This window comes from Pogona vitticeps, chromosome 2 (genome assembly GCF_051106095.1).
Source record: "Pogona vitticeps strain Pit_001003342236 chromosome 2, PviZW2.1, whole genome shotgun sequence".
Classification (NCBI taxonomy): domain Eukaryota; kingdom Metazoa; phylum Chordata; class Lepidosauria; order Squamata; family Agamidae; genus Pogona; species Pogona vitticeps.
The window spans coordinates 78,410,883-78,436,835 of record NC_135784.1 but is presented as its reverse complement, the minus strand read 5'-3'; the positions used below and the strand labels follow the sequence as shown (position 1 = coordinate 78,436,835).

The 25,953-nt window shown below is 39.2% G+C and overlaps 1 protein-coding gene across 3 annotated transcripts in view; it reads right to left on the bottom strand.

The window, feature by feature from the left end:
• DNAH1 (dynein axonemal heavy chain 1) overlaps positions 1–25,953 on the bottom strand; it is a 154,708-nt gene that overhangs the window by 66,553 nt on the left and 62,202 nt on the right. For all 3 annotated transcript variants that reach the window (XM_020803864.3, XM_072989779.2, XM_072989780.2), the window contains 16 exons: positions 23,882–23,987; positions 22,861–22,974; positions 22,104–22,253; positions 21,459–21,545; positions 19,166–19,352; positions 17,589–17,680; positions 16,825–16,979; positions 15,246–15,423; positions 14,217–14,411; positions 12,576–12,695; positions 11,576–11,734; positions 10,373–10,477; positions 5,579–5,719; positions 5,110–5,270; positions 2,625–2,782; positions 2,284–2,457 (listed from right to left, as the gene is read on the bottom strand). In XM_020803864.3, the coding sequence (XP_020659523.3) occupies positions 2,284–2,457; positions 2,625–2,782; positions 5,110–5,270; positions 5,579–5,719; positions 10,373–10,477; positions 11,576–11,734; positions 12,576–12,695; positions 14,217–14,411; positions 15,246–15,423; positions 16,825–16,979; positions 17,589–17,680; positions 19,166–19,352; positions 21,459–21,545; positions 22,104–22,253; positions 22,861–22,974; positions 23,882–23,987 (2,282 nt within the window). The remainder of the gene's footprint in view (positions 1–2,283; positions 2,458–2,624; positions 2,783–5,109; positions 5,271–5,578; positions 5,720–10,372; positions 10,478–11,575; positions 11,735–12,575; positions 12,696–14,216; positions 14,412–15,245; positions 15,424–16,824; positions 16,980–17,588; positions 17,681–19,165; positions 19,353–21,458; positions 21,546–22,103; positions 22,254–22,860; positions 22,975–23,881; positions 23,988–25,953) is intronic.

The following is a 25,953-nucleotide window of genomic DNA, read 5'->3' as shown; positions in this document are numbered from 1 at the left end:
TAGGAAAGTATTGAGAGGCTGGGGCTGCAAAAGCCCCATGTGTGGATGAAATCTGCTCAACCATTCAAATTTTTTTCAATACCAAATGGGAAGCAGGTTGAGGTATAGTCACCTCTCGGTGATGTGGCCACTTTGACACCGATGGTTGTCGAGAGGTAGACCGACTATTAGATGGTATTATTGAACCGGGTAAAACATCTGGTTGAGTAGCTGGTGCAGTTTGTCGAGCAGAGCACTGGTTGGGGCAAATGGCAACCCGATGCACGTGCTGGGTGTAGGTTTGAACCACACATGATGAAGCAAGCTGTTGAGATTGTTGATGTCGACTTTCCTGGTTAGAGATTGTGGGTGATCCGAGGGCATCAAATATGGATTGGTGTTGAGCTGTTCGGGATGGGAATCCTCAGACGATGGAATAACCAAAGGATTGCTGGAAGAAATGGAAGGTTGCGGACTGGGAGGAGAGGACATTAGTTGGCCGACTCTATCATCCCGTTCTGGAGACTGAGAACAAGGTTGATGAGATGGAAGTCTGTCATCATCTGAGAGAAATCCGACCGAAATTGACTCAGAGAGTTGGAAGCCTGTAGGCTTAGACTGCTCAGCTCATTTAGGAGGGACAGGTTCAACCGCTGGAGCAGCTTCATTTGGTCTCTGATGTTTAGAGGTTGTTTTCAAAGTCGAGGACTTAAGTATGGAGGGTTTCGATTTGTGCGTCTTCGAGGTCTTAGACGATGCAGATGGAGAATCGGAATGAGCTGGTGTAGCCGAGGGATGTTGTTTTGATGATTCAGTAACGGCTTTTTCCATTGCTTTGGTTTGGGAAGTGGCCCTACAGGGAGGTTGGGCCATTTGAACTGGTTGTAAGGATTGTTCCCAAAGTCAGAGTTTTAGCCTGCACTTAAAATTTTTGCAATGGGTACAGGAGGAAGTTTGATGTTGTTCTCCCAAACAGAAAAGGCACTTAGCATGTCTGTTGGAAATTGGTATTGTATTATCACAGACAACACAGTGCTTTAACGGTCCCAAAGGGGCCATGAATAGGAGAAAATAATTTGAGGAGAAAAACTGATGATTTAAGAAAGGGAAGGGGGTGCTGCAGCCGGAGGCGAGGGGAAAAGAAAAATCTCTGATGATAAAGGGTTTGATCTAATAGTTTAAAAGACAGATAACAGGAAGGAATCAAGAATAGGCTCCCTTTCTCTTTTACTCACAGAAGCAGAATTATGAGGCTCTCAATGTGGCGGTTGAAAGAAATTGAAAGGGGACGCTTGGCGCCAAGGTACTTATATGGGTGGGGAGGGGCATATTCTAATGTGTTTATTGCTACCACAAAAGCTCTAGACTCTTCCGATGAGGCTCCACACAGGGTGTGATTCTTAGAGGCCTCGAAGAAGAACTGCTATCTCCTCACAGCTTCATAACCTGGAGGGTCTAGTCCATCTTTTTATTTGGGGGTTTATGACTGAGATCCTGCCATAGATTTACGGTGTAAATGTAATGCTGTAAAATTGCATGCGTTGCCACTAGTCACATGACAATTCATTAAGAAGCTGCAATACACCACCACCATTTATGCCATCATACCTATGACTCTGGTGCAAATCTACAACAAGGTTTTGACTTTGTCTTCTAATTTACAAACATGTATATTTATAGCATAGTTAATAAATCACCCAAGTCCAGAGAAAGTGCTACCTTATTGTTGGGGAAGAGAGCAGCATTGTGCTTACAAACTGACAGGTATCTGATATACACAGGGATACTTTGCTTCACCTTCAATGAAGCTGATCTATTACATCAAGAAAAACGCTGGACCTTAACTCTGAATGAACTTTTACAATCATATAATTAGTATGACAATAAGCACAGACTCAGCATCTGGCTTGTTCAGTTTGCTACACTACAGGCAACATTTCTTACTAATGGCATAAATCCACTGATCTTCTTTAATGAATGGAACTGGTGGGAAAGAGGCACCCCAGGTTGCAGCCCTCCATAACCCTCAAAACCTGCTCCACAGGGCTTAGAAAGTTTCCAGTGCTGCTTTCTTAGGCAGTGCTAATGTGCTGGTGGTCGAGTTCCAGCATTGTGTTGATCTTAGGCCATTGATACAACTCAGGATAGCTTCTGGTACAGAGGTCAGGGCCTGTCAAGGCAGGCAACCATTTTAGACTCATTTTGTATGTGTTTATATCAAACATTTCTCAGTGATGCAGCAAATGAGGGAGGGAGGGAGGGAGGGAGGAAAGAAGGAAGGAATTCTGCATTTTCATAACCCACCCATCCAACTGCCTAGAATAGTGGAGAAGATCATCTTCTTGCTGCTGTCCTCCATCTCAGTGAATGAGAGGTAGTTGAAGTGGCGGGTAAGACGTGGGGTGACGGCATTTCTTCCTCCACCAGGTGGACCCATGGCACCAACAAAATTAATATCTACCAACTTCTTAAAAGTACCTGACAAAATATTCCAGGGAAGAAAAAAATAGAACGTGTGAATACAAAGCCTCCCCATAAATAGATGGGGTGGGGAAGTGATATTAGTATTCTAGGTTTATGTTACTTGACAACTAGCCTAGCTGGTTTGGCAAAGAGTTTTCACATACTAAAGTTAAATGTCATACCGATTTGTTTCCTATCGTACCAGCCGTGGTGATCCATCCATTGTCGAAGAAGCTCAATGGGTGGCTGAGCACCATAGGTCTCCAAGGCTGGCATATTCAGGTCATCAATGAAAAAGATGAAGTACCTGCCAAGGGGTGGACCAAAAACTCCCTTGCGCCTGCATATATCCAGATAAGAACAGCAATTACTGAATGAAACACACATAAGCATTCCAGTCATGCTCTTCAGGACAATTCAAAAGCAGGCACTCGAGAGATAGTATATTGAGCTGTGCACCCTAGCCAACATCTACACCTGTCCCACTCATTTCTTAATAAAGCAGCATCACCATACATTATGGGGGATCTGGGGCATATTCACAGCTTCACAGAGCAAATTCTGCCTCTGGAAATACATATGTCTAATAATGTAGTCATCATAAATGAAATGTAATGCAGTGACTCTGCTGCTTGGTTGGTAAACCTGTGTATGATCTAGTAATGTGATTATCAAAACATTTTTGTATTTCAAAGGGATAGTATGCTCTTCAGTGTTTTGAAACTCGGTAGAGTAAAAACCACATGAATGACATGCACAAAATATATCAAATACTGTAAGAACTTTCCACTATGTTGCTTTTCTTGTGTGCCATCAGGTGGCTTCTGACTTATGAAGACCCCATGTATTTACAAGTTCTAGAAGGCCTTTTCATTAACAGTTCTGTTCAGCCCTATTCATATGTAAGGACATGGCTTTCTGGAGTCCAACCGTCTCACATTAATTCTTTTTTTCTTACAGCCTACTGCTTTCCCTAGCAACATTGTCTTTCCCAGTAAGTCTTCTCATGGGATGCTCAAAATACAATAGGCTCAGTTTAGTCATTTAGTGTCTAGTGAAAGTTCAGGCTTGATTTGACCTAGACTCCATCACTTGTCTTTCTGGAAGACAATAGTATCCATAAAGCTCTCTGCCTACATGATGATTTTTCCCCCTGTTACTGTTTACATCCGTACATAATAATCAGGAATACCATCGTATGGATGACCTTGGCCTCAGCCATATTTTTTTCTTCAGAATTACCCTTTCAAATCTCAGGCTTTGGATTCCTTGGACACAACCTTAATTTGGATTGGTGACTGAACTACAGCACACAAAATCTTTTAACTGTGTTGATTTTTAAAAATTGTCAACATGAAAGTGTTCCATCATTATTTCTGTCATGATTGTTGTAATCCTCCTTTTACATTTTTCTTCAACCTTAATCAGTAGCCATTTCAAGTCACAACTAATTTTGTCACTAATATGGAAGCATCTGGATATTGCAAATTACTAATGTTTCCATTGCTTTCACTTCATCTGAATCTAATCCAGTTTTTTGTATATGTTTGGTGCATAGGGATAAGAGGATAAAATGCATTCTTATCTGACGCCTTTGCCAATAAAAAGCCATGCTATTTCTCCACCTTCTGTATCATTCAACACTGCACTTTCTTTCTGCATCTGCAAACATCAGCAATTATCTTCTCAGCTTCAATCCAGTCACTTCAACAGCGCTATTTGTACATATCCTTTGCTCTTCCCTTGTAGATGACTGAATGATTTTCAATTGGGAGTCTCAACTTCCAGCACTATCTCTTGTTTTCACTTAGACTTATCTCATCATAGGGTTTTAAAGGTACAAATATTCTGAAGCAACTTAGCATTGCTGCTCTCCGCACAATAGCTCCCCTTTGAGTAACCCTGCTAGGAATCTAAGGCTTACAATGGAATATAGCCATCCCACATAATAATGTTGCTGTCAGCTTCCTTTTATTTCCATCGAAATGGGGAGATAAACAATGACAACCAGAGGCAGATGCGAGAAAATCCTGTGAAATGAGTAGTGATTCTTCTGACTATTTGAGCATCCCTGTTCCCCTTCATGTTAAGGTGTGCATCCAAGAGGAGGTTTTCACTGAAAATTAGTACAGAAAATCAACAATTTTGAACAGTAATCACAGTGAGCCACCTTGGATCCCCTCAGTAGGAGAAAGGCTATCCAGAAATAAAACAATCAATCAGTAAAATAAATAGTAATCAATACTGCCTCAGAGCTCAATGGAACAAGACTACTAAGCTCCAAAAAGAGATCAATGAATGGCATGGTTTTTCCATACATATTTAAGCTCTGGATTAACTAATCAGTACATACAAACTATTTAGTGGCTCAGAAACAGCTAGGAATTCCAAGATGAGGGCATTCATCAAACACTTATCAAATGCCCATTAACCCTATGGTAGTCCTACAAGGGAGGGCTGATTAGACAGATATTTCTCTTATTGGTCATATGATCAGTAAAGAATTCCAGTAGTTCCTTTTGATCCTTGTTCCACAATATTTCTGTTTTTATGCTTATTGTCTTAAGCAAATTTTAGGCTTTAAAAATGGTTGACAAGTACTAAAAAAAACCCTCTAAACACAATGCTACACCAAGAACAGAAGTAATGGAAGAGAGAGAGTTTTGCCTTTTATCCAGTTTGCTGTCAATGAGATCTTGGGTTTGGTTGGCTGAGGTTCGAGCAGAAAACATCAGGAAGTGGCTGATATATTCTAGTGGTAGGTTCTTTAGAAGCTTGTCTGCAATGGTGAGTGTCTTCCCAGTCCCTGTGGGGCCAACACAAAGGACCTACATTTTGGGGGGGAAAAAGACCTCTCATCACCGGCAAAATTTACAGATTATCAATACACACTCCCATTTATCACCTGACTGGGCCATCCTGACTCTACTGAGCTTCCAAGCAGTCTTCAAAATCACTTTGTTAACTGGTAAAACTAACCAGATCAGAAAACATCTTTCAGATGAGAAAATAACAAAAACACATAGGTTTTACTTTGGTTATTTGAGCAAATGATCAGCACTTACTTGATTAAGCCACATAATGCTAACACTGCTACAATGCTAGATTAACCCTGTTTGAAATCCGGAAAACGTACTGGTTTGTGGTTGGTGAGCAACATTTCCAGCAGGTGTGCCATCTGGACGGTATTTATGGTGGGAACAATAATGTCGCAAACACTGGTATCAGGCAGCATGGTAAACTCTGTAGAAGAATCCATCCAGTTCACCCAGCAAACCTAAGAGGCAGAGAAATACCGACAAGAGGAGCAGATAAAGGCTTCAGATATCTTGCAATCCTTCAATACAGAACTGGAATGAAAGTTCACATTTGCAAGCAACCAAACGTCACTGCAGTCCTCTGAATAAGGGTCTGATCAGACAAGAGAAATGGCTTGCCCTTTGCACCACTTGTGGCAGAGCCCAGTAACCACGCAATGCACAGGAGACCATGGACCAGCCTGACCCAGATCCATACTCAGGTTGGAACTTTTAGATCTAGTGGCAGAGCTAATATTTTTGAGGGCCAGGCTGGAGTAATTCCTGAAAGGACAGAAGTGTCACTTCAAAGGAGATTGCCCCAGCAAAGCAACCTTTTCCAGAGGGATCAAATGTGATCTTTCCGGATATCTGATTGCATCTGCTTCACTAATGTCAAACCTTCACCAAGTCAAAATTACAGTGGGGTCTTGACTTAAGAACGGCTTGAGTTAAGAACATTTTGACTTAAGAACCACTCTCATAGGAAAATATTGACTTGACTTACATACTTAGATTTGAGTTAAGAACTGAAAAAAACCACGTGGGAGGCAGGGAAAGTGCAAAATTTGAACTTTCAGTTAACTGTTGGCCAGTGAAAAGGGTGCCTGTCTGCTTCCTCACTCCTCCCAACGTTTAGAGAGTGGATTGGGAGTCTTCAGACTGCCTGGTACTGCCTGGACTGTATTTTCCCTGCCTTCCCTGAACCTTTCTTGACCTAAGAAAAAAAGAAACAAGTGGTCGAAGGCAGAATAGCAGCTTCCCATTAGTTTCTATGGACGGAAAAGAGCAGATACGGATCAAATGGTTTTCAATGCATTCCTATGGGAAATGCAGATTTGACCTGAGAACTTTTTGACTTGAGAACCGCCTTCCAATACGGATTAAGTTCTCAAGTCAAGACCCCACTGTAGTCCTAGCGAAGTCTCACTGAAGCTAGAGCTTGGATAAGTTTAGCTTAAATGGATACTTTCCCTAAACCAGGAGTAGGATAACACTAGCCCCTTCCAAAGAGGTTCCCATTTAGGAGTGGCTGAAGAGGCAAACATTTCAAATTATTTTTTTGGGGGGGAGGGAGAATGAAGATGGGTGCAAAGGCTCCTTAGTGGCACTTCAGAAGCTCTTTTCTCCCTCTGCTTGCCTTATTTCTTTTTATTTCCTAAATGTTATGACAGGATGCATTCTGTGGAGCAATGGCTGTCAAAACTGTGTTTCACCTGTTGCTCACTGCCGCCCCAAGAGAAACATAATGAAGAGCGACCTCTACTAGAATAAATATCCACAAGCTTTGGCTCTTTTCAGCCCTAAAACCAATTCTTCAAATTGTTTCACTTCTTCCTCAAATGGAACATACATTCTAATTTCCTACTCCCTGTAAATCAGATGGCAAATATGGGGAGGGACATTTTGGGGCAACTCAAGGAAAATAATAGAACACGTTAGTTGAACGTGTGACTCATTAGTCTCACTGCTTTCAGGATCTGAGCTTTGACTGACTTTATTTGAACTAAAGCTGTGGTTTCTGAAGTAGAATTAGGTTATACATTACCCTGGGCACACCTTTGCTAGCAGAAACAACACAATCACCTGTGTGGCTTTTATGAGCACTTAAGCTGAATTTATTAACTGTGACAAGTTTCAAACCTCTTATTTTTATGTGATTTTTCTTTCTCAGAAGCTCTTCTAAGTATTCAGTCAAGCCATCTGTCTTTATTTTACCACTTCCATTTGTAGAGACCCAGATAAGTATTTTTCTTCAAGCCACTCCAGATAATGTTTTTGGAACACTTATTTGTTGTGCGCCTTATAGCAGCACTTCTGTTGTGGACATGCTGAATTTTCTTGGGAGCTGAAATAGCAATATTTTACCACACACAATTGGTGACATTTTAAGGATTTTATTATGTAATAGTTATATGGCACTTGTCCAAAGTGCTTGGAACATTTCATCTTCGTGATCCTTAAAACAACATTCAAAGGCAGGCCACAATTACTTATCCATATATTTTTGTTTTATGGGAAAGGGCTGAGAAATAATGGTTTCTTTAAAATTACCCAGTAAGTTTGTGGTGGAGCTGAGATTTAAAAGGCAAGCTATTGAGAAAGAAGGTGATGGAAAGGCTCTTTCCAATACAGATTGAAACCGAGATTTCCAGTTTATAAATTCTCAATTTAAACCACCTTACCAATTTATCTAGCCCTTTAACAACATGGTAAATATGAACATGGCTGCACTCTTCCTCTCACAGCAATGCTCTGAATATAATAAATCTTTTGCACAAATAATTATTTACAATTTTGAAGTCCAATGTCCCTACATGCACATTTTCCTCATTTTAAATTAAACTGATGAATCTGTTATGGCCATTCGCTACAGCTATAGTATCCACACAGTCCATTTTATATGGCTGTCACAGCACTAGCAATGGATTTAAACTATTGCAACCAGAATGGTAAGGGAGAATCTGGTGTATTTTCTTCATAAACTGAGGGACTAAGCCAGATATTAGCCATATGTAGAATACACTCACTGAAATCAAGGGACCTTTTTTCAACTAATAAATTCTACTCATTTCAATTAGTCTACCCTAGTTAGGATTATGACTGAATTTAGCCCTCATTCTCATGTCAGTTACTTCAGTTCTTTCAAAAATTCAAAGACTGTACTTTATGCATATTGGGTGACTAATAACATCATCACGTCCCATTCTGAGCTTTCAGAGGTAGTTCTGTACAAATTTGCTGTAGGAAAAATAACAGAACGTAGAGTGGCAGCTAAAAACTTCATAACTAGAGTCTGCTCTGTTTCCTCAGATTAGTCTGTGAAATTCTTTATTAAAATGAATTTGTTAACCTAGCCTTTCAGGAAACAATAGAAGACTCTGATGCTGTGGTTTCATAAAATCACCTTTTTTCTCCAGGAAATAAATATTTTCTATGATAAATTGTTCTCAGGTGGAAACTGAAATCTGCAGTTTGCTGAAAACTCTGTTCAACTTCACAGCATGAAAAAGCTTTCTCTCAAAAATATTTACTGTTTCAATTAATTCAGATCCTATGTAGGCAAATACAGACACACATAGGAATATACGGTAGTTTTAAAATGTATCCCCCCAAAGTCAGTTTTAATATATGTCCATCTTAGGGTCACTTAAATCACTGAACATAGCTATTAAGGAAAATTTTCTATATTTTTGCATAAGCAATATTATACTCCTGCGCAATGTACAGAAATATCTGGATGCCACAATTTACCCTCCTGATACTGTAAAGCTGACAGTCCAGATTTTATGTGCTGGTTGTGTACTTCTTGGAGTGCAAGTTTCAAAGAAGATGCACCTATTGGCTTAGATGGCTCTTTTATATGATTTAATGACATTCAGAATTACACAACTAACAGACTGCTGCTTAGCATGCTACTGGCTGATTGCATAGCTGAAGAACTGCCTTCAGAAAGCATAGAAGGCTACGATTGTGAGCGATGTTATAATAACAATTCATACCCACTTGGATGTACTCTTCCAAGTCAAACATTTCCGTACTGGAAAAATGGATCTGTACAAGATATATATATAAGGATTGACATGTTATAATAATTTGCCTTAAGTAAAGGACTGACTAGGAGAGACAGGCATTGTTCTGTATTTTTTTTAAAAAAAAGAATGAAGTCTCCTCTCATTTTCTATAGACTATTAGTAAGAGGTGATAATTATAACATGTCAATATAATACGAGTATAATAATCGTATACAGTTCAATATCAGCGTAAAAGAACCTGCCAAATCTTTATAGAGGATATAGAAAGAGAGGCTGTAAAGGGTGAATTCTGCATTCAGCATACGCTTATATTCAAAAAAAGTATACCCCTGTTCCCGAGACCTAAATAAAAACTGTGAATTAGTTGGACACTGAATGAATAGAGATAAGATATACTCATTGACTGGAAGAAATATTAATCAATTTTTATTTAGATCTAGATCCAAAAGGAGAAAAAGTAATATGATTACTCTCAACCTGTCTATGACATGGCCAATACTTTAATCTATATAAAATCCTGTAGAAATCTATTTTTCCAGTAATCTATGTAGTCCAATCTTTCAGAAATGACTGAATTGCGCAGAGTATGCCCAAGTTGGTAGGAACTATTGCTATAATTTTGTTCACAATCATAACATATCAAACTTTTTGAAGCCCCTTCTTCAGATATGCAATCAGCATTTTTGCAACTAGTAGCATATTAATCAGTGTTCTGAGTGGAGGACATATCCCTCCCGCCTTGTCTTTTTCTTTAGCAAAGCAGGAATCCAAGTTTAGAGCAAATACAATAGGGCAATTAACACGGCCCCTCCTGCATTGCCATTTAGGGCCATCCCCACTTCATGGTATGCTCAGCAGCCACGTGTCAGGGAGACGTGAAAGGACCCTATGCATGCACCAATGCATGTATACAAAGGACCACAAGAAGGGCTAACTAGACTGAGTCGGAAGCCTCTCCTTCTCATGGAGAAGCTCCAAGCATGCAGATAAAGAGTTCATTCACATGCTAGTTGAACATGTGAACAGCATGGCTGCAAGGTGTGTTGGTAGGTAGAACTAGTCTGTGTTGCTAGTTCAATTAATGCCAATTTCATGTACCATCTTAACCACATCTTCATCTTCATCTTCCTCCACACTGCTAATTCCAGCATCATCCAGTTTATAGTCATAGACCAACCCTTCTTCTGGGAAAAGTAATTCAACCTATGGAGAAGAAAGCAAATATCAAACACCAAATTACCATTGGTTCTGAAGAAGCTAATATGGGCATCGCAGTGTAAAGATATTCTGAATAGATAGAGATGGGCATGAACCATGTTTTGATGCAGTTTAGCTGCATAGCTGTTCTGCAGGCACCCTGGCCTCCCTTGCCCTGCCTCCTCTGGTGGATGTCCACTCAGAGGCAGTGGTGGGGCTTTCCTTGCCCTGCCTCTTCCAGGCACTGCCTCTGAGTGGATGCCGGAAGAGGCAGAGCAAGGAAAGTCAGAGTGCTCACAGAACAGCTGTACAGCCGAACCACACCAAACCATGGTTTCTGCCTCTCTCTGTGTGTGTAGGTAATAGAATGAATAATAACAGACAATGATGGTGTTAGTTAGGCGAGGCCAGGCCAGCAGCCACACTGCTGGGGGATGAGAGGATTGTTTTGCTGACAAGGGTGTCTGAACTGTGCAAAGTGACTAGCCAATGGACACAGTGCTTCACCAAGAGAAAAAGAAAAATTTGTACACAAGTGTTTGAACTAATAAGTCATCAGAAGAGGAACTAATAAACAACAACAGGAATCAGAGGAAAATAGCTGTAGAAGAAATGCTCTGGTAATGATGAGAACCCCAAAGCTGCAAATATTGATAAAAGGAGGGCTGCAACCCTTATTAGAAGAGACACCCACAGAAACATCAAGACATGCCCATATCCCCCAGGTCTCTTTGTTGGCCTGGCCCGCCAGCTGTATGTTTGTCTGTGCATGTGTGTCTGTTTGAATGGAGGCATTAATATGATCATACTTAAAATTAAACAAGATAGCATTAGGAATCCAGTGGCATTCATTCTCTGATGTACCATCCCATAAGTAGCTGTAAAGAACCTTAAGGAATTTATAACAAATATAACTTCAGCGTGATTTAATCCAGTTTTTAAGCTAAAATCACTTGTATTTTCACCTATCGCACAAACAAATTCTCCAAAGATAAGTAATATAATTATTTGTCTTAATAACATTGAAATCTCACATCTACTGGGAATGTAGGAGCCCCATAGCTGCCATTAGGAACATAAGACATCACATTTCTATCAACTTGCCTTCTCCTCATCCATCTTTATTCTTAACCATTTGTTGAAGTACACACGGCTTTGAGCGTCCCCAGTCGCACCAACACTCCATATCAAAGCGAATATGAACCATGGCTCAATCAGTTCCCCAATACGAGCTGTCTTCTCTGGTGGGATTTTTTTCATTCCCTGGTAAAAACTTATTATTAGAACCTCCCAGATGATTAATGATGAAGTGAAACAAGAGATCATCTGATGAATCTCTCTAACTTCCCCATTTACATTTGGAATCCCTTTCTTCCAACAAATAGTTCTACAACCTGTAGGAGATATCATTTACACTTGGCACCCAATGGGTGTAGACTCATGTCAAGTCTCTGATTAACAGATTGAGAGTGTGTGGTTACAGTGCTGGATTAGGAATATGATAATATATGGAAACAGTTTGCATTTTGGACCACTTGTAGCCTTGTGCAATCTATTTCCTGGTGATTTCATGACGTACACTGAATTGAGCTGTAGCCTGACCCAGATTTGTGTCCAAGCTGGACCTTTTCTTGTCCAGCTGTTCAGCTGTTACTTTTGGGAGTGGGACTTGCTACCTCAGTACATCTTTCTTTTGTCAAAATGTTATCTCTAACTCTTGTAATTACTTTTCACCTAGAGGCTTAGGTTCCTGATGTACTTAGAAAATATTGCAACATCTAAAGCTATCCTTCAAAATGTTGAATTCTAGTGTACTTCTGAAATCTCTTAGGAGTTGCCAACACAACACTGTTGCATTTTTTCAGTATTATACATGCTTTTGTTAGGCCCATTTACTCATTCAATCTTATCCTTCTGTGACAGTGGTTCCCAACTTTGGGTCCCCAGATATCCTTGGACTAAAACTCCCAGAAATCTTCACCAATAGTTGTGCTAATCAGGATTCTTGGGAGTTGAAGTCCAAGAATATCTGGGGACTCAAGGTTTGGAACCACTATTCTATGATCTTAAGCCTCAATAGTGCAAAAAAAAAAAAAAACCCTACCTCAACAGGAATGAATGGTTGAAAGAAACAATCTAATAATTTAAGAAGACTTCCAGTTAGGTTAGAATCTGTGGAGGCAATTACTTCCTTTAGTGCAGTCCGGACAAATCTGATGGATTCCTGAAAGGATCAAAGAGATGCAGTGTTAACTATGTAGACATTTATTTCCGAATCTGGTGCTTCACAGCAGCTTACTGTTCTGAAATCATTGCTACTTCAAGGACTACTTCCAATATTTCAATATTCTGCACCTCAGCCAGAGAATGGAAATAAACAAAAACTGAGAAATGTTGATAGTTTAGAAGGGTCAGTGTGTTTTCCTTTTGAAAACTGCCTACTATTGCTATGAAAAAGAAGAACCTGCTACTCAGTAAATTCAGGAGGTTCAGTGAATATTAACATAAGCCTTATACTGCTATTGAGCATATATCAATATTGTTGTTAGGTGTTGTCAAGTCACTTTTGACTTATGGCAAGCCTATCAATGAGCAATCTCCAAAATGTCCTGTCCTCAACAGCCCTGCTCAGCTCTTGTAAACTTAAGCCTGTGGCTTCCTTTTGGGAGCCAATCCATCTCATATTTGGTTTTCTTCTTTTCCTGTTGCCTTCAACCTTTTCCAGAATTATTATCTTTACCCAAAGTAGCAGCCTCAGTTTCAAGGTTGTTAACTCTTGAGATAGTTCAGGTTTGCTGGAAGAGAAAGGTAACAGGAGGCTTGCAAATGAGCATTCAAGCCAATGTAGTTTTCATAAACACCATTAGAAAATGCTTAAGACTAGCAGCCACTTTAAGCTTCAAATGCTTGCTTGTTTGTTTGAGTTTTACCACTTCTTTCTCCTTAAAGGGACCCAAAGCAACTTAATACCAAAGGTCTGTAACCCCTATGAATATATACATCTGTAGAACTATAAAATTTTTACTCTTCTGTGAGGAAAAGTTCACATCAACGGGGCACAGGGCTCAGTTTACAGCAAACTCTCCCACAGCAGCAGTTTAACTCTTCCTGATACTCCACAGCTGCAGTTTAATTCTTCCTGATACTATACAAGTTGCACTTACAGTGGTGCCTCGCTTTACAACAAATCCGCTTTACGATATTTTTGCAATGGCAAAACAATGGTCTAAATGGGGGAATTTTGCTTTGCGATGATCGGTTCCCTGCTTCGGGAACCGATTCTTCGCAAAACGATATTTTTCTAAGCTGATCGGTGGTTTCAAAATGGCCGCCGGGTAATTAAAATGGCTCCCCACTGTGTTTAAGGACGGATTCCTCGCTATACAGGCAGCGAAAATGGCCACCGTATGGAGGATCTTTGCTGGACAGTGAGTTTTGACCCCACTGGAACGCATTGAACGGGTTTCAATGCGTTTCAATGGGGTTTTTTATTTCGCTTCACGATGTTTTCGTTTAACGGCGATTTTCCTGGAACGGATTATCGTCATTAAGCGAGGCACCACTGTAGTTGCTGCCCTAAAACTATGAAAAGCAAACATAACAGGTTCTCAGTTCACCCTTCAGGTGGCTTTGGATCGCAGCACAGGATGCATGTTCGCCTTGACTTGTACTCTGGTCAGTGAAACTGGAGTGACTTACAAATTTTGCACTGAATCAAAACATGAGCAATCCTGTTCTAGTTCACCTCTACGAATCTGCTGAAAAGGGACTCCAGCTTCTGTGTAAACGGCTTTATAACATCTGGAACCTTCTTCAGCCAGCATTCAGTGAAGGGTTGTAGTCCCAAAATACTGGGCTCCAGGTATACCATGCCACACCGGGAAACAGTGGCAGGAGAGGCAACCGCTAAATCCTGCACTTCAAACATCATGGTCATTGCCTAGAAATCAGAGATGGAAAGTGTGATGTTTTAAATGACTTCTCAAAGAGAAAATTGTGTTACTTGAGTTGTTTGTGAAGTAAAGCTCTGGTTCCCTAAAACGTGCCGTCCATAATCTCCAGGGAACTGGGCCAGTACTGAAAAACACACTGATGGCCAGCAGAATCTAGGAGAAACACTACAGCTTTGATTTAAATCACATCGAATCAACCATATTTCACTAAAATTGTTTTCGCTTGCACCAAAATTTCCAGAAAAAAATAGAACAAACTATGCCAGTATCTAGTAGTCCTATCAGCATAGCAACATGGGTCATCTCCGCAAAAGAACCCCCCCCCTTCAGCCGTGCAATGGCAATGCTTAGGTAAGTGACCTGATCCCATATTACTGTTTTGGTGGGAGTTTCCACACAGCAGAAGACCAACAGGGTAGTGAGCTATCCTTAAAAAGAAAGATGAATCTTCAATTTTATTTTAAGAAACCCTGTGGTACGATTTAGCCTAGTTTTGTAGCTGATTAAAAAAACCCCACCCTTATGTGAACAAAGATTCAAATCAGAAATGTTTAGGCCAAATTATGCTTAAAAGATAGCAATTTATTTTGGGAAAATTTGTAAGAGGAGAGTGCCCCCAATAGAAAGGAGTGAGAACTTCAATGACTGGTATGGTGTTAGAGCAAACAATTCAAATCAGGATACCGTCCTCCACTGAAGGAGACATTTCCATGTAAACAAACATGAGAATGAGTTGAAACTTGCACACACATATATACGTACACATGAATGTATGGTTATGGAGGTGTCAGAAGACAAAGAGAGGGAAAAGAGAAAGGTACCTCAGTGAGTTTAATGATTTCACCAGAGCTAAGGCACAGCTTCTTGTTGTCGTCCAGCACAGTGTTCATATTTTCAATCCAAACAGCATCAACTGGGCCATCAAACATGTACCATTTCTTTTTGTTATCAGTGGCTACAGCTCCCACCCGGATGAGAGCTGGAAGGATCCCATCTGTCCTGTTATGTGGGGCAGAGAGATGTGGAAGTCAATCAAGCAGTGGCACCTACTCATCTAGCGATGTCCCATCTAACTGTCATTGAGGGATCCTTCACATAAATTATCTTTAATAGGTCTGAAAGCTCCAGTAGAAAGATTATCCTTCAAGAATAACATCTCCTATTTGATATCCTGATAGGCGCAAAGGAATACAAACTCATGTGACAACTCTTTGCCAGAAATGGAAAGGCCTCCGTGGCTACTGGATGTAGTCCAACATTTTATCTCTGCCAATAAATTATCTTTGTCATCAATGTGAAACTCTGATAATTATCACTCATTTTTGTTTATCTAGACAGTGAGGACATGCAAGGTCTTTTTAACAAGATCAAAAGAAAATAAACCCTTCCAAAGCCCAGCTGGGGAACAGATGGTTTTACGCCTGTGAACATTTTTTTTATGGATACTGTATTCCCCTCCCTCCTGTGCTGCATGTGGATGTAGTCCTTTGAGCAAACAGCATATTGTAAATAAGCCATTAAACTTAAGGAGAATTTGCTATAAATAAAAAAAAATGTAAATATGCTTTTCACCTCAAGTTTAGGAAGTTCCAAGATAAAACATGGGGAATATTTATTTGGCATAGCTTGTCTTCCACTGTCTTTGTGCTGCTTTTCATGCATTTGTGGACTGATGGGCTGTGTAGCAATGTATATACACTTGGCAGAGCAAAAACTAAATAAAATAAAGCAGTAAAGTCCAGATTTTTTTGGACTACAACTCCCAGAGATCTTGGACAAGACAGCTTGTGGTGAAGACTTCTGGTGTTTTAGTCCAAGAACATCTGAGGACCCAAGGTTGGGAACCACTGCTCTATAGGTTATCAATTTATGGCCATTTCAATTACTTCATTCCTGAAGGGTGACCTGTGAGTGAAGTGATCCACAGAATCTGCCCATATAATCCAGAATGTGGTGAGAGGGTCATAGTTGAAGAAAATGGAGGAAATCTCCAAGAAGGGTTCAACACTCTTCATACAGAAGTACCCAGAATAAAACAGTGGTCCAGGGATTAAACAAATGAGAGAGATTTGCAGACAGGAATTGATATTGGACACGCAATCAGTCCTGAACATCTGTTTCATGATATGTCTGCAAACTCATCACCAAAACCCCAACATTTAAAGCTCAAAAAATGTATTATGCTCTGTCTAAAATGTATTATTCAAAACCAATGGATTTGCCTATGAATTTTGAACTGAGATAGGTAAGCACAGGGCTTAGTTTTGGCTCTATCATCCACATGTCTTTTGGTCTGATCACTAAGACCCAAAACAGGCTTTCTACATTTTTAATTTATACAGGGTTACTAATTTCCAGAAAGAGGATAAGAGCATAAACAAGGAAGGTTTTGTGCTTTACCATTCATGAGTTAACAAGTCAAACTCTCCATACAGCTGGCCCATTGTAATAGATTTAGGATTCAGTATATAGTAATTGACAGCTTCATAGTTTCCACCACTGACTGAAGGCCGACCTTTCAAAGATGTCATTGCAGCTGCCAAAACTTTGTAACACTGAAATAAAAAAAAGGTGTAAGGGAATAAGGGGAAAGAGTGTAAGAGTGCATCATCACAGCTATTCTAAGACTGAAAACAAAGCCATTCCAAACTCACCATAAATCTACAATAACGAAGAATGGAAAGCAGTAACAAAAGACTTTACCCAAGGGTTTCTTGTTATTAAGAAAAAAGGGCTATAAAACACCAGCACCGATCACACAAATAGAAATGGGAATAGTCTCCATTCTTTCAAAGTGTTGATGAAATATCGGCAAACATCACACTGCAGAAATCCCACTAAAGCCGTGCAAACTCAAAATCATCCATGTCTGCCTTAATGAGGCTCTTCTACAGTTCATGTAAGTTCGGTTTTAAACCTCGTATTCTTACTTCAAAGCTTACCTTTTAAACCTGGTGTTCTTACTTGAAAGCTCTCTTACACAGGCTGCTACTATGGTTTGTGATAAAGGATTTTTCTGTCTCTGAGCAAAAACCTAAAACCAACATATTAGGCACACAGACACTGGAAGTACTCACACCATGGGTATTAGTGCTAAGCGAACTTTCTAGTTATTTTCTTTTCTTCATTGACAAATATCCCAATAGGTCTTCTGCAATCCTTACCTTCGTTTTTCCTGAGCCTGTGGGTCCCACTAGCATGAGTCCGTGCCGTACCACAGTAGTTTCGTACAGCTGGATACACTTCATCACAAAACCTAGAGCAAAAAGATATAGAATGGGGATGCATCATGGTTGCTTTCACTGGCCCACAGGCACATTCAAGAAACAACTGCACTGAAATGGCTCATTAGGCTACTGAAGTCATTGCTAAAGCTTTATGTCCCCCAAATACCACAAGGGACTACATCAGCTTGTTCCTTAGATATTCATAGAAAGATATCCATGCAGCCCATCATGCAATGTTAGTCAAAAATTTTTCTTAGCATCTTTCAGTTGACTCACCGATCCCCACTCATTCAATGGGCCTACTCTAATATAGTGGTGCCTTGCTTGACGAGGATAATTTGTTCCGTTGAAATTGCTGTTAAGTGAAAAGAAAAAAACCATTGAAATGCATTGAAACCGGTTCAATGTGTTCCAATGGGCTAAATACCTCAGCATCCAGCGAAGATCCTTCATGGGATGGCCATTTTCAGTGCCTGTAAAGTGAGGAATCCATCCTAAAACACAGCAGAGAGCCATTTTGCACAGCCGGAGGCCATTTTAGAGCCGCAGATCAGCTGTTTAAAAATAGTTGTCTAGCGAAAAATCGGTTCCCGAAGCAGGGAACCGATCGTCAAGCAAAATTTCCCTATCTAAACATCGTTTTGCGATTGCAAAAACTTCATCATCAAGCGGTTTCATCGTTTAATAAGGTAATCATTAAGCGACGCACCACTGTACAATGTATTGCGCTAAACCAGTGGTCTCCAACCTTGGGCCTCCAGATGTTCTTGGACTTCAACTCCCAGAAATCCTGGCCAGCAGAGGTGGTGGTGAAGGCTTCTGGGAGTTGTAGTCCAAGAACATCTGGAGGCCCAAGGTTGGGGACCACTGCGCTAAACAATACATTGTTTGTCAATGTAGCATTTCTTAGAAATACCATTCTTGCTATTTAAGTGATTTCTACTGGACAATTTTTGAGAATTACATCATAGCAGATTATAATATGCCAGCATTATCATCTCTTTATATATTTGCATTACTAGTGGGCTTCTTTTCTCCCAGTGAGAAATTTAAGCCCAGCTTTCTCAACATATATATCAGATAGCAGAGACAGATCATATCTGGGCCTGGATGGGAACTATGTAAGAATTCTATGTAAGTACCTTTGTTCCAAAGAAGAAATATAGGAGAGCCAACTGAGTTCAATGGGAATGAGTCTCAAGTAATCGGCTATACATATAGCCTCGCAAAAACTGTCCTCCTTTCTATGAATATCCTTTTAACATCTTACGATGTTGTTGAATCACAAAGTCTCCAAAACATTTCTTCTTAAAAAATTAGATAGGTCAAATCCCTATCTACAGTAAAGTAAGTTGCAACTACATTTGGTCCATTTGAATCAATGGAACTTTCAGAGGAGTTGATTCACTAAATCTCCACGGACTCAATGGGCCTACTCTAGTGCTAAGCAACAGGACTTTGGCCAACATATGGTGAAAAAAATACAGAGAAGCCTGTCTTCCTTTGCCACATACCATCAACATCTTTCAAATTGTCTTTGAGACAGCACTTGTGAATTGCCTCCTCTAAGATGCCATAATCAATAGGCTCTTCTTTGATCATAGGAAACAGATCAGAAATTATACCACTGAAAAGCTTGAGATCATCCTGTAGGAACTTAGGAACATTGACATCCTTAATGGCCCTTAGGCAAATTAGCTCCTGTAAACAATTAAAAACAGAATTATTAGACATTATATTTCTGAGCACAATTCAAAGTAATGGTTTTAACTTATAAAACCCTAAAAGGCTTTTGTCTTTTACGTCAAAGACCATGTCTCCCTTCATGAGCCTGCTTGGGTTTTAAGACAATCAGGGGAGGCCTTTCTCTTAGTCCCAATAACCTCACAGGTGCACTTGTTGGGGACACAGGAGAGGGCCTTCTTTGTTCCTGCTTCCAGTCTATGGAACTCCCTCCCACAGGGGTCCATCTTTGCTATCCTTCCTCAAGCAGGCAAAGACCTTTCTCTTCAGGCAAGCTTTCCATGAGTGACTAGTGTCTGAATGGAGTTTTTTTAATGGATGGTTGTGCCTTGTCACTTTAAAATGTTTTAGTATTGATTTTATTTACCATTTTAATATAATTTATGTTTAATTCTTTTAAAATATTGTAATTTTTAAAATCTTTTAGTACTGTATTTTTTCTGATATAAACTTCCTTGGGTCTTTTTTGGTTGAATGGCTGGATACATATATTTGAAACCAATAAACAAATACATTTCTTTCTTTTTTGGTTGCCATACACAAGCCTCAATGGCTGAACTGTTACATTTTCAAATTTTGCTTATTCTGCAAAACTACTTAGTAGCTTTCATATTCAATATAACATGACAAACACAATCAATATTATGCTTTTCAATCATACATCATTTTCTTATTTTAGCCATTTTAAACTAAAGTGATAAAAAGTATGTATAGGATGGAGGAAGTCCAACTGAGGTTTTCAAGAGATGATTATCAACACCTATGATGAACTGAAAATGTAGTAAATAAAATTGACCAAATAAGCTTTCTTATAACAAGTAACAAATGAAATGTTCTATACATTACACGAACAATATAACATCATATAAATTTAGCCATCAAAGATGCTTATATTTAAAAATTGTAAGATTCATCTAGGACAGTGGTTCCCAACCTTGGGTAACCTAGGTGTTCTTGGACTACAATTCCCAGAAACCCTAGCCAGCAGAGCTAGTGGTGAAGGCTTCTGGGAGATGCAGTCCAAGAACATCTTACTCAAGGCTGGGAACTACTGAACTGGAAGTACAATTCCACTGAATGAATATATTGATAAATACTGGTTTGGTTTGAGTTACTTGTTCCACTTCATCTATTAATTTAGTCTACTTTACCTGCAGCATGGATCATAAACAGATATGTACAGATCAAAAGAAGCAGGTAATAAAACAGTTTTATATATTTACTGTGTAGAGAATCTTACTGAATTCGATAGGAATTAGTATCTAAGAAGGGTAATAAATTAGCGATGTTATCTTTCTTCTATTTTCTTTTAAATGTAGAGAGAATCTATCTTTTACATGTTCCCATTTTACATTTGAACTTCTCCTTTTTAGCCTTTCTTCGAATAAAATTTCATTTAATTCATTTAAATACTGTAATAAAAAGGACAAAATGGTTAAAATATTGTTTCATAGAAATGTAGTACAGTAAGGAGGAATGGTAGGATACTGCACAACAAAGAGTAAAAACTCAGTATCTGCTGTTGTTCTGAGTTAATTTTTAAATGATTATTGAAATGAAATATTTTTAGATTAGTTGAATGTTATACAGATATTTTGCCAGTTGTTATAACACTATAGAAGTGTTAGTAGCGGTCTTGATGATAATATGAACTTAGATTTACTACATTATTATTATTATTATTATTATTATTATTATTATTATTATTATTATTATTATTATTATTATTATTATTATTATTATTATTATCATCATCATCATCATCATCATCATCATCATCATCATCATCATCATCATCTTGTTTGTCCTGTGTTAGCCAATCTAGTTTTCTACACAAGAGGGAAGAGAATAAGAAGGGGAAAAAGATTAAAATGGTTGTAGAATATGCAATCCATTGCATGCATTCGTATCAGCTAGAGACCCACATGAAAGTGATAGCAGAAGTGGTGTTTAACTGCTCCAGAGTTTTCTCCCTTGTCATTTTCATGCAGTCCAAACAGCCGTCCCAGTGGTAATGCAACACTGCACATGCCGCTCTTTCATGTGAGACTATCAAAGACTCACCTCATCCATGTCCGGATTTTCTCTTTTAAGATTGCCAGCAGCTGAAATCACAGTCTTCACAGCCCTCATTCCAAAGTCATAGTGATCCTGTAGCAAAGATATGGGAAATGACAACTGAGCAAGCAAGAACTGAAAGGGATGGGCAAACATTGAATCAGTTTGGAAAAGAAGGGGGCCATCTGTCAATCTCCCCTTCCATGTGCAACGCAGCCTCTTTCCTAAGCAGTGAAAAAAAGGTTTATGTAGATAACGCTACGATTCAATGTTTTGAGTGTGACCAATGGTAAAGATAGTTTGGCAGAGAATAATGCATTAGAAGCTGTAGCAATCTTTTTTCCTCTCCCCTACTCTCCTTCCCCCTGTACCCTCATAAAACAATTCACTGGAATTCATTGGAATTCATTGGAATTACAATAGATCAAACCCAGGTCATGACTCAGAATGTTTCTAAAACTGCATCAAATCTTGACTAGGTAGGATCAGTGTGGATACAAGGCAGGTATGGTAACAGGACTGAAAACAAAAAGAGAAAATAGTGCTTCAGCACATTAGGAATAACCACAAATTTGAATTTCAAGAGATATCCACTGAGAATGTTAGAAATTCTTCCAGTGGTGAAAAGGCTGGATAGTGAGAAATACTGACCTGGGAACTGAGTTGCTCAGAAGATAGTTTGAATGTGGTAGTAATCTTTTTTGCCAGAACTTTAGCTTCATTGAACCCAAAGGAATACAGAGAAATCTCAGCAATCATAGAGTAATCTGGAACCATCATTGCAACAGGACGAAAGAGAGCCTGAAATGTACATATTCACTATGAGTAGAGAAGATACTATATGTAATTACTCTTAGTAACCATTGCATGTAGATGTGAAGCAATCAAACAGCCCCCTGCTTTTAAAGTCATCAACGTCTTTGGTAGCACCCTTATATATAAAAACAGAACCCACAATTCAATTCTCTTCCAGATACTTATAAATGTTTAGGAATTGGATGAAGAAAGTACTTACTATTGGGAGCACAATATACTGTAACATCCTTTTGCATAGTCTTCACTAGGGTAGTATAAAAAAACCACCCCTATTAATGTGAATATGTTTTTAAAAAATCCTTAGCTCTTTGTGGCAATGTGACAAAGCTTATGGAATTTTTCAAAATTCAAAATCCTGGTAACTCACCACACACCTGCTGAATTTTGTGAAGTAAAACAGTGTTTTGAAATCCAGAAAGAAATTTCACCACTAGACAAGAAATACTAGGACTCGGGATTTTTTCTGTAAATAGTTGTAGATAAATAAATTATCTCAGATATCTCGTTTTGTATCTTTATAGACAAGTAAGAGATGGCTATTTGCACGTGAACGGATTGCAGCACCCTGCCATGTGCAGCAGCGTTTAGTTACCTTTAAGTTATCCGGCAATTCTGTGCGGCCAGCATAGCCAGGGTTCATTGTGATGAACACTGCACAAGATGGAACCAGTGGAATCTCAGCTCCTTCAAACATGAAGCGATCCACCTGGATAGAGTGAAAAGCTATAGTTTTCAAATTGGTACCCTTGTTAGTCTGTACAAGCATTTCATCAAGAAACACAACACAAAACAAAAGCATATTTTTTTAAAAAAAAGGCATTGTGCACTTTAAAGACTAACCACTATATTTTAATGTAAGCTTTCGAGAACATGCCCGCTTTGCCAGAAAGAAGAGTTGGAATATTAAGACTACACGCCAAAACGTTCAGCTCGACTTTAAAGTGCTAGAATGTCTCCCCCTCCCTTTGTTTCATTTTGTGTTTCTTAGTAAAATGTTAGTTATTCACAGTGAATGACCTGTCACTGAGCAAGCCATCTTCAATTCAACAAGGAAAAGAATTTATTTCTTATCCGCACTGGTGAAGCTAATCCTAAAAATGGTTTTACTAGGCTAGTAAAAAAAATGCATATTATCCAGGAGCTACATCAGAAACCCTTCGAATCCAGTCTGGTATAGAACATCTTTCTCTCTTATAAAAACCCAGCTCTCAACTACTGATTGCTATGTATTTCATTATTCCATTAACTACTGTATAAGCATCCTCTCAGCAATTTTGTCATTTTAATAAATTAGCAACTCAATGATTGTGTGATAAGTTGAGCATGAAAGGAGGTTTTGTCCTGTTGCTCAAAGCTAAATAGGCAGCTCTTTAAATTGTTTAAAACAACTTTAATATGTATATACTGTACATGTATGTTAGTGTGCTTACACACACACACACACATACCACATATATAAAGGCAAAGGGAAAATAAGATCATACAGTAGTTGCATTTGTATCTATGAACATCCATTTTGACGATAGGTGACAAAGATAGGACGAGAAATAAAAAGGAGAAATCCAAAGTACCAGTTTGTTCACTCTTTATTAGGATTTACTCCCACACCTTACCCTCTGCTGCTGAGCCTTCTGAATTGTTGTGATCTGCTGGGCAACTACAGACAACACTTCAATGTCAATGCGGTTGAACTCATCAAAGCAAGCCCAGGCTCCAGAGCTTAAGGTGGGAAAAGAGAACTATGTAATCAAAAACTCAGTGATTACAGCCATTCAGTTAGCCTTAAAAGTCATGCGAGATCATGGCGAAGGAAAGCATATAGCAATCCTCTGCTTTGCTTTTAGGATTTTTTTAAAAAAGCAAAGCAAAGCAAAGTGTGCTGCTTATATGCCGCCCTATAGCGCTTCAAGCACTCTCGGGCGGTTTACAAGTTAATTATGCAGGCTACACATTGCCCCCCCCCGCAAGCTGGGTATTCATTTTACCAACCTTGGAAGGATAGAAGGCTGAGTCAACCTTGAGCTGGCTACCTTGGGATTGAGCCCTCGGTTATAAGCACAGTTTTGGCTGCAGGACAGCAGTTTAATGACTGCTCCACGAGGCTCTGTTTAACCAAGTATATGTGCACATGAGGGCCGTAATTAAAAGACACCAGATGTATATCCAAATAATAGGCAAAGGCTGGTTCTTTGTTTTATATTTACTATGTATTTATGTAGATTACAAAACTGAAAAGTCAAATCCCAAGCCTTGACACACAATGAATGCCTGTAAAAGTACAATAGCATGGATCCACCTCTACAAAACTCACTCCAGTATTCTTTCAACTGAGCACTTTTAATTATACCATTTGATGCCAAAAGCAACAAACTAAAAGCCATTTGCCTTACTGCCACTACCTATGCCCCCACTTTAAACAATAAAGTGAAGTTGCATCATTGCACCCAATATAAGAAAAGGCCATAATTTTGTAATGGGTTGCCTGGTGCATTGGATACTCTGGTAAATAGCCCTGTTTTTCATGTGAAGTTTTAAAAAGGACCATTCCAAGGACTTCCCCAAGGATCAATAAAGATTTTTGCGGTTACTGTGTTTTCTTGTTTTCACATAGTAAAACCAAAACAGGATTAAACCTAGTTTAATCTGTTAAAATACATTTTGATCTGCATCCTAATATAAGGTTTTTAAGATGACTACAATTACAAGTGTTTACATCATGACAAATTAAACAGATAATTCATTTAACAATGAGATATACTGGAAGGCAAGAGGAAAATACAAAATCAAATTAATTGCAGAAATTTCAGTTGAAGTCTTTTCAGTTTTAAAACATATCATTTGAGCAGGCCAGACAGATTTTGCTGGGAAGCGATTCAAAAGGTAGATGTCACCTATAAAAAGGTACAATTCTTAGTGGATCATCTCTCAGATTACATTGACAGCACCTTAACTGGTTTTTCTGGATGTACTTATGGCTCCAAACTAAAGCAGCTTCCATACTGAGCCTCAGCTCCAAGCCACGTTGAAATGGTTTCTGCTGACCCTAGGTGTTACATACAGCACTGATGGTACCTGTCTGTCATGGGTTTGGAGGGAAAGTTCCATCCTATGGGGAGTGGAAGGCGGGACATCAGGGGGGAGGAGCTGTACTGTATATATATGTGGAGCTTGTGTGGAGAAGTTTAGAAGCTGGAGGGGGAGTCTGTGTGTCAGACTGAGTACAACTGTGTGTCAGTTTGTACATACCTGATAGGTTCAGGTTTCTATATAGGTAGCCAGAACTGATAGGTTCAGGGTCTGTGCTTTACTTTAAAGGGTTCTGTGGGAACCAAGCTGTTATATGTATGTGTTTGGGACGTTGCCACGTTACAGTATCTTATTTACTTGATTTTTTATTTACCCTGTTTGTTGTTTAAATAAACCTTGTTCTTTTGTTTGTTAAAAATCCATTCCTGGTCTGTGTGACTCCTTATAGGGAATGGTTGGTGGCAGCTTAGTTAAAGGGTGGTATACTCCAGTAGGTCTGGGGTTGCCACACTAGGTTTACATGAGGAAGCAGTATATTGATACCAGCTAGCATCTGAAAAGCCATTTGTGCATATTTCTGCTCAAAACCTTAATAGAATTTTCAAGCATTATTCTCAAAATGTATTATCTGTATGTTAAATTGTGCTATATAGAAGGC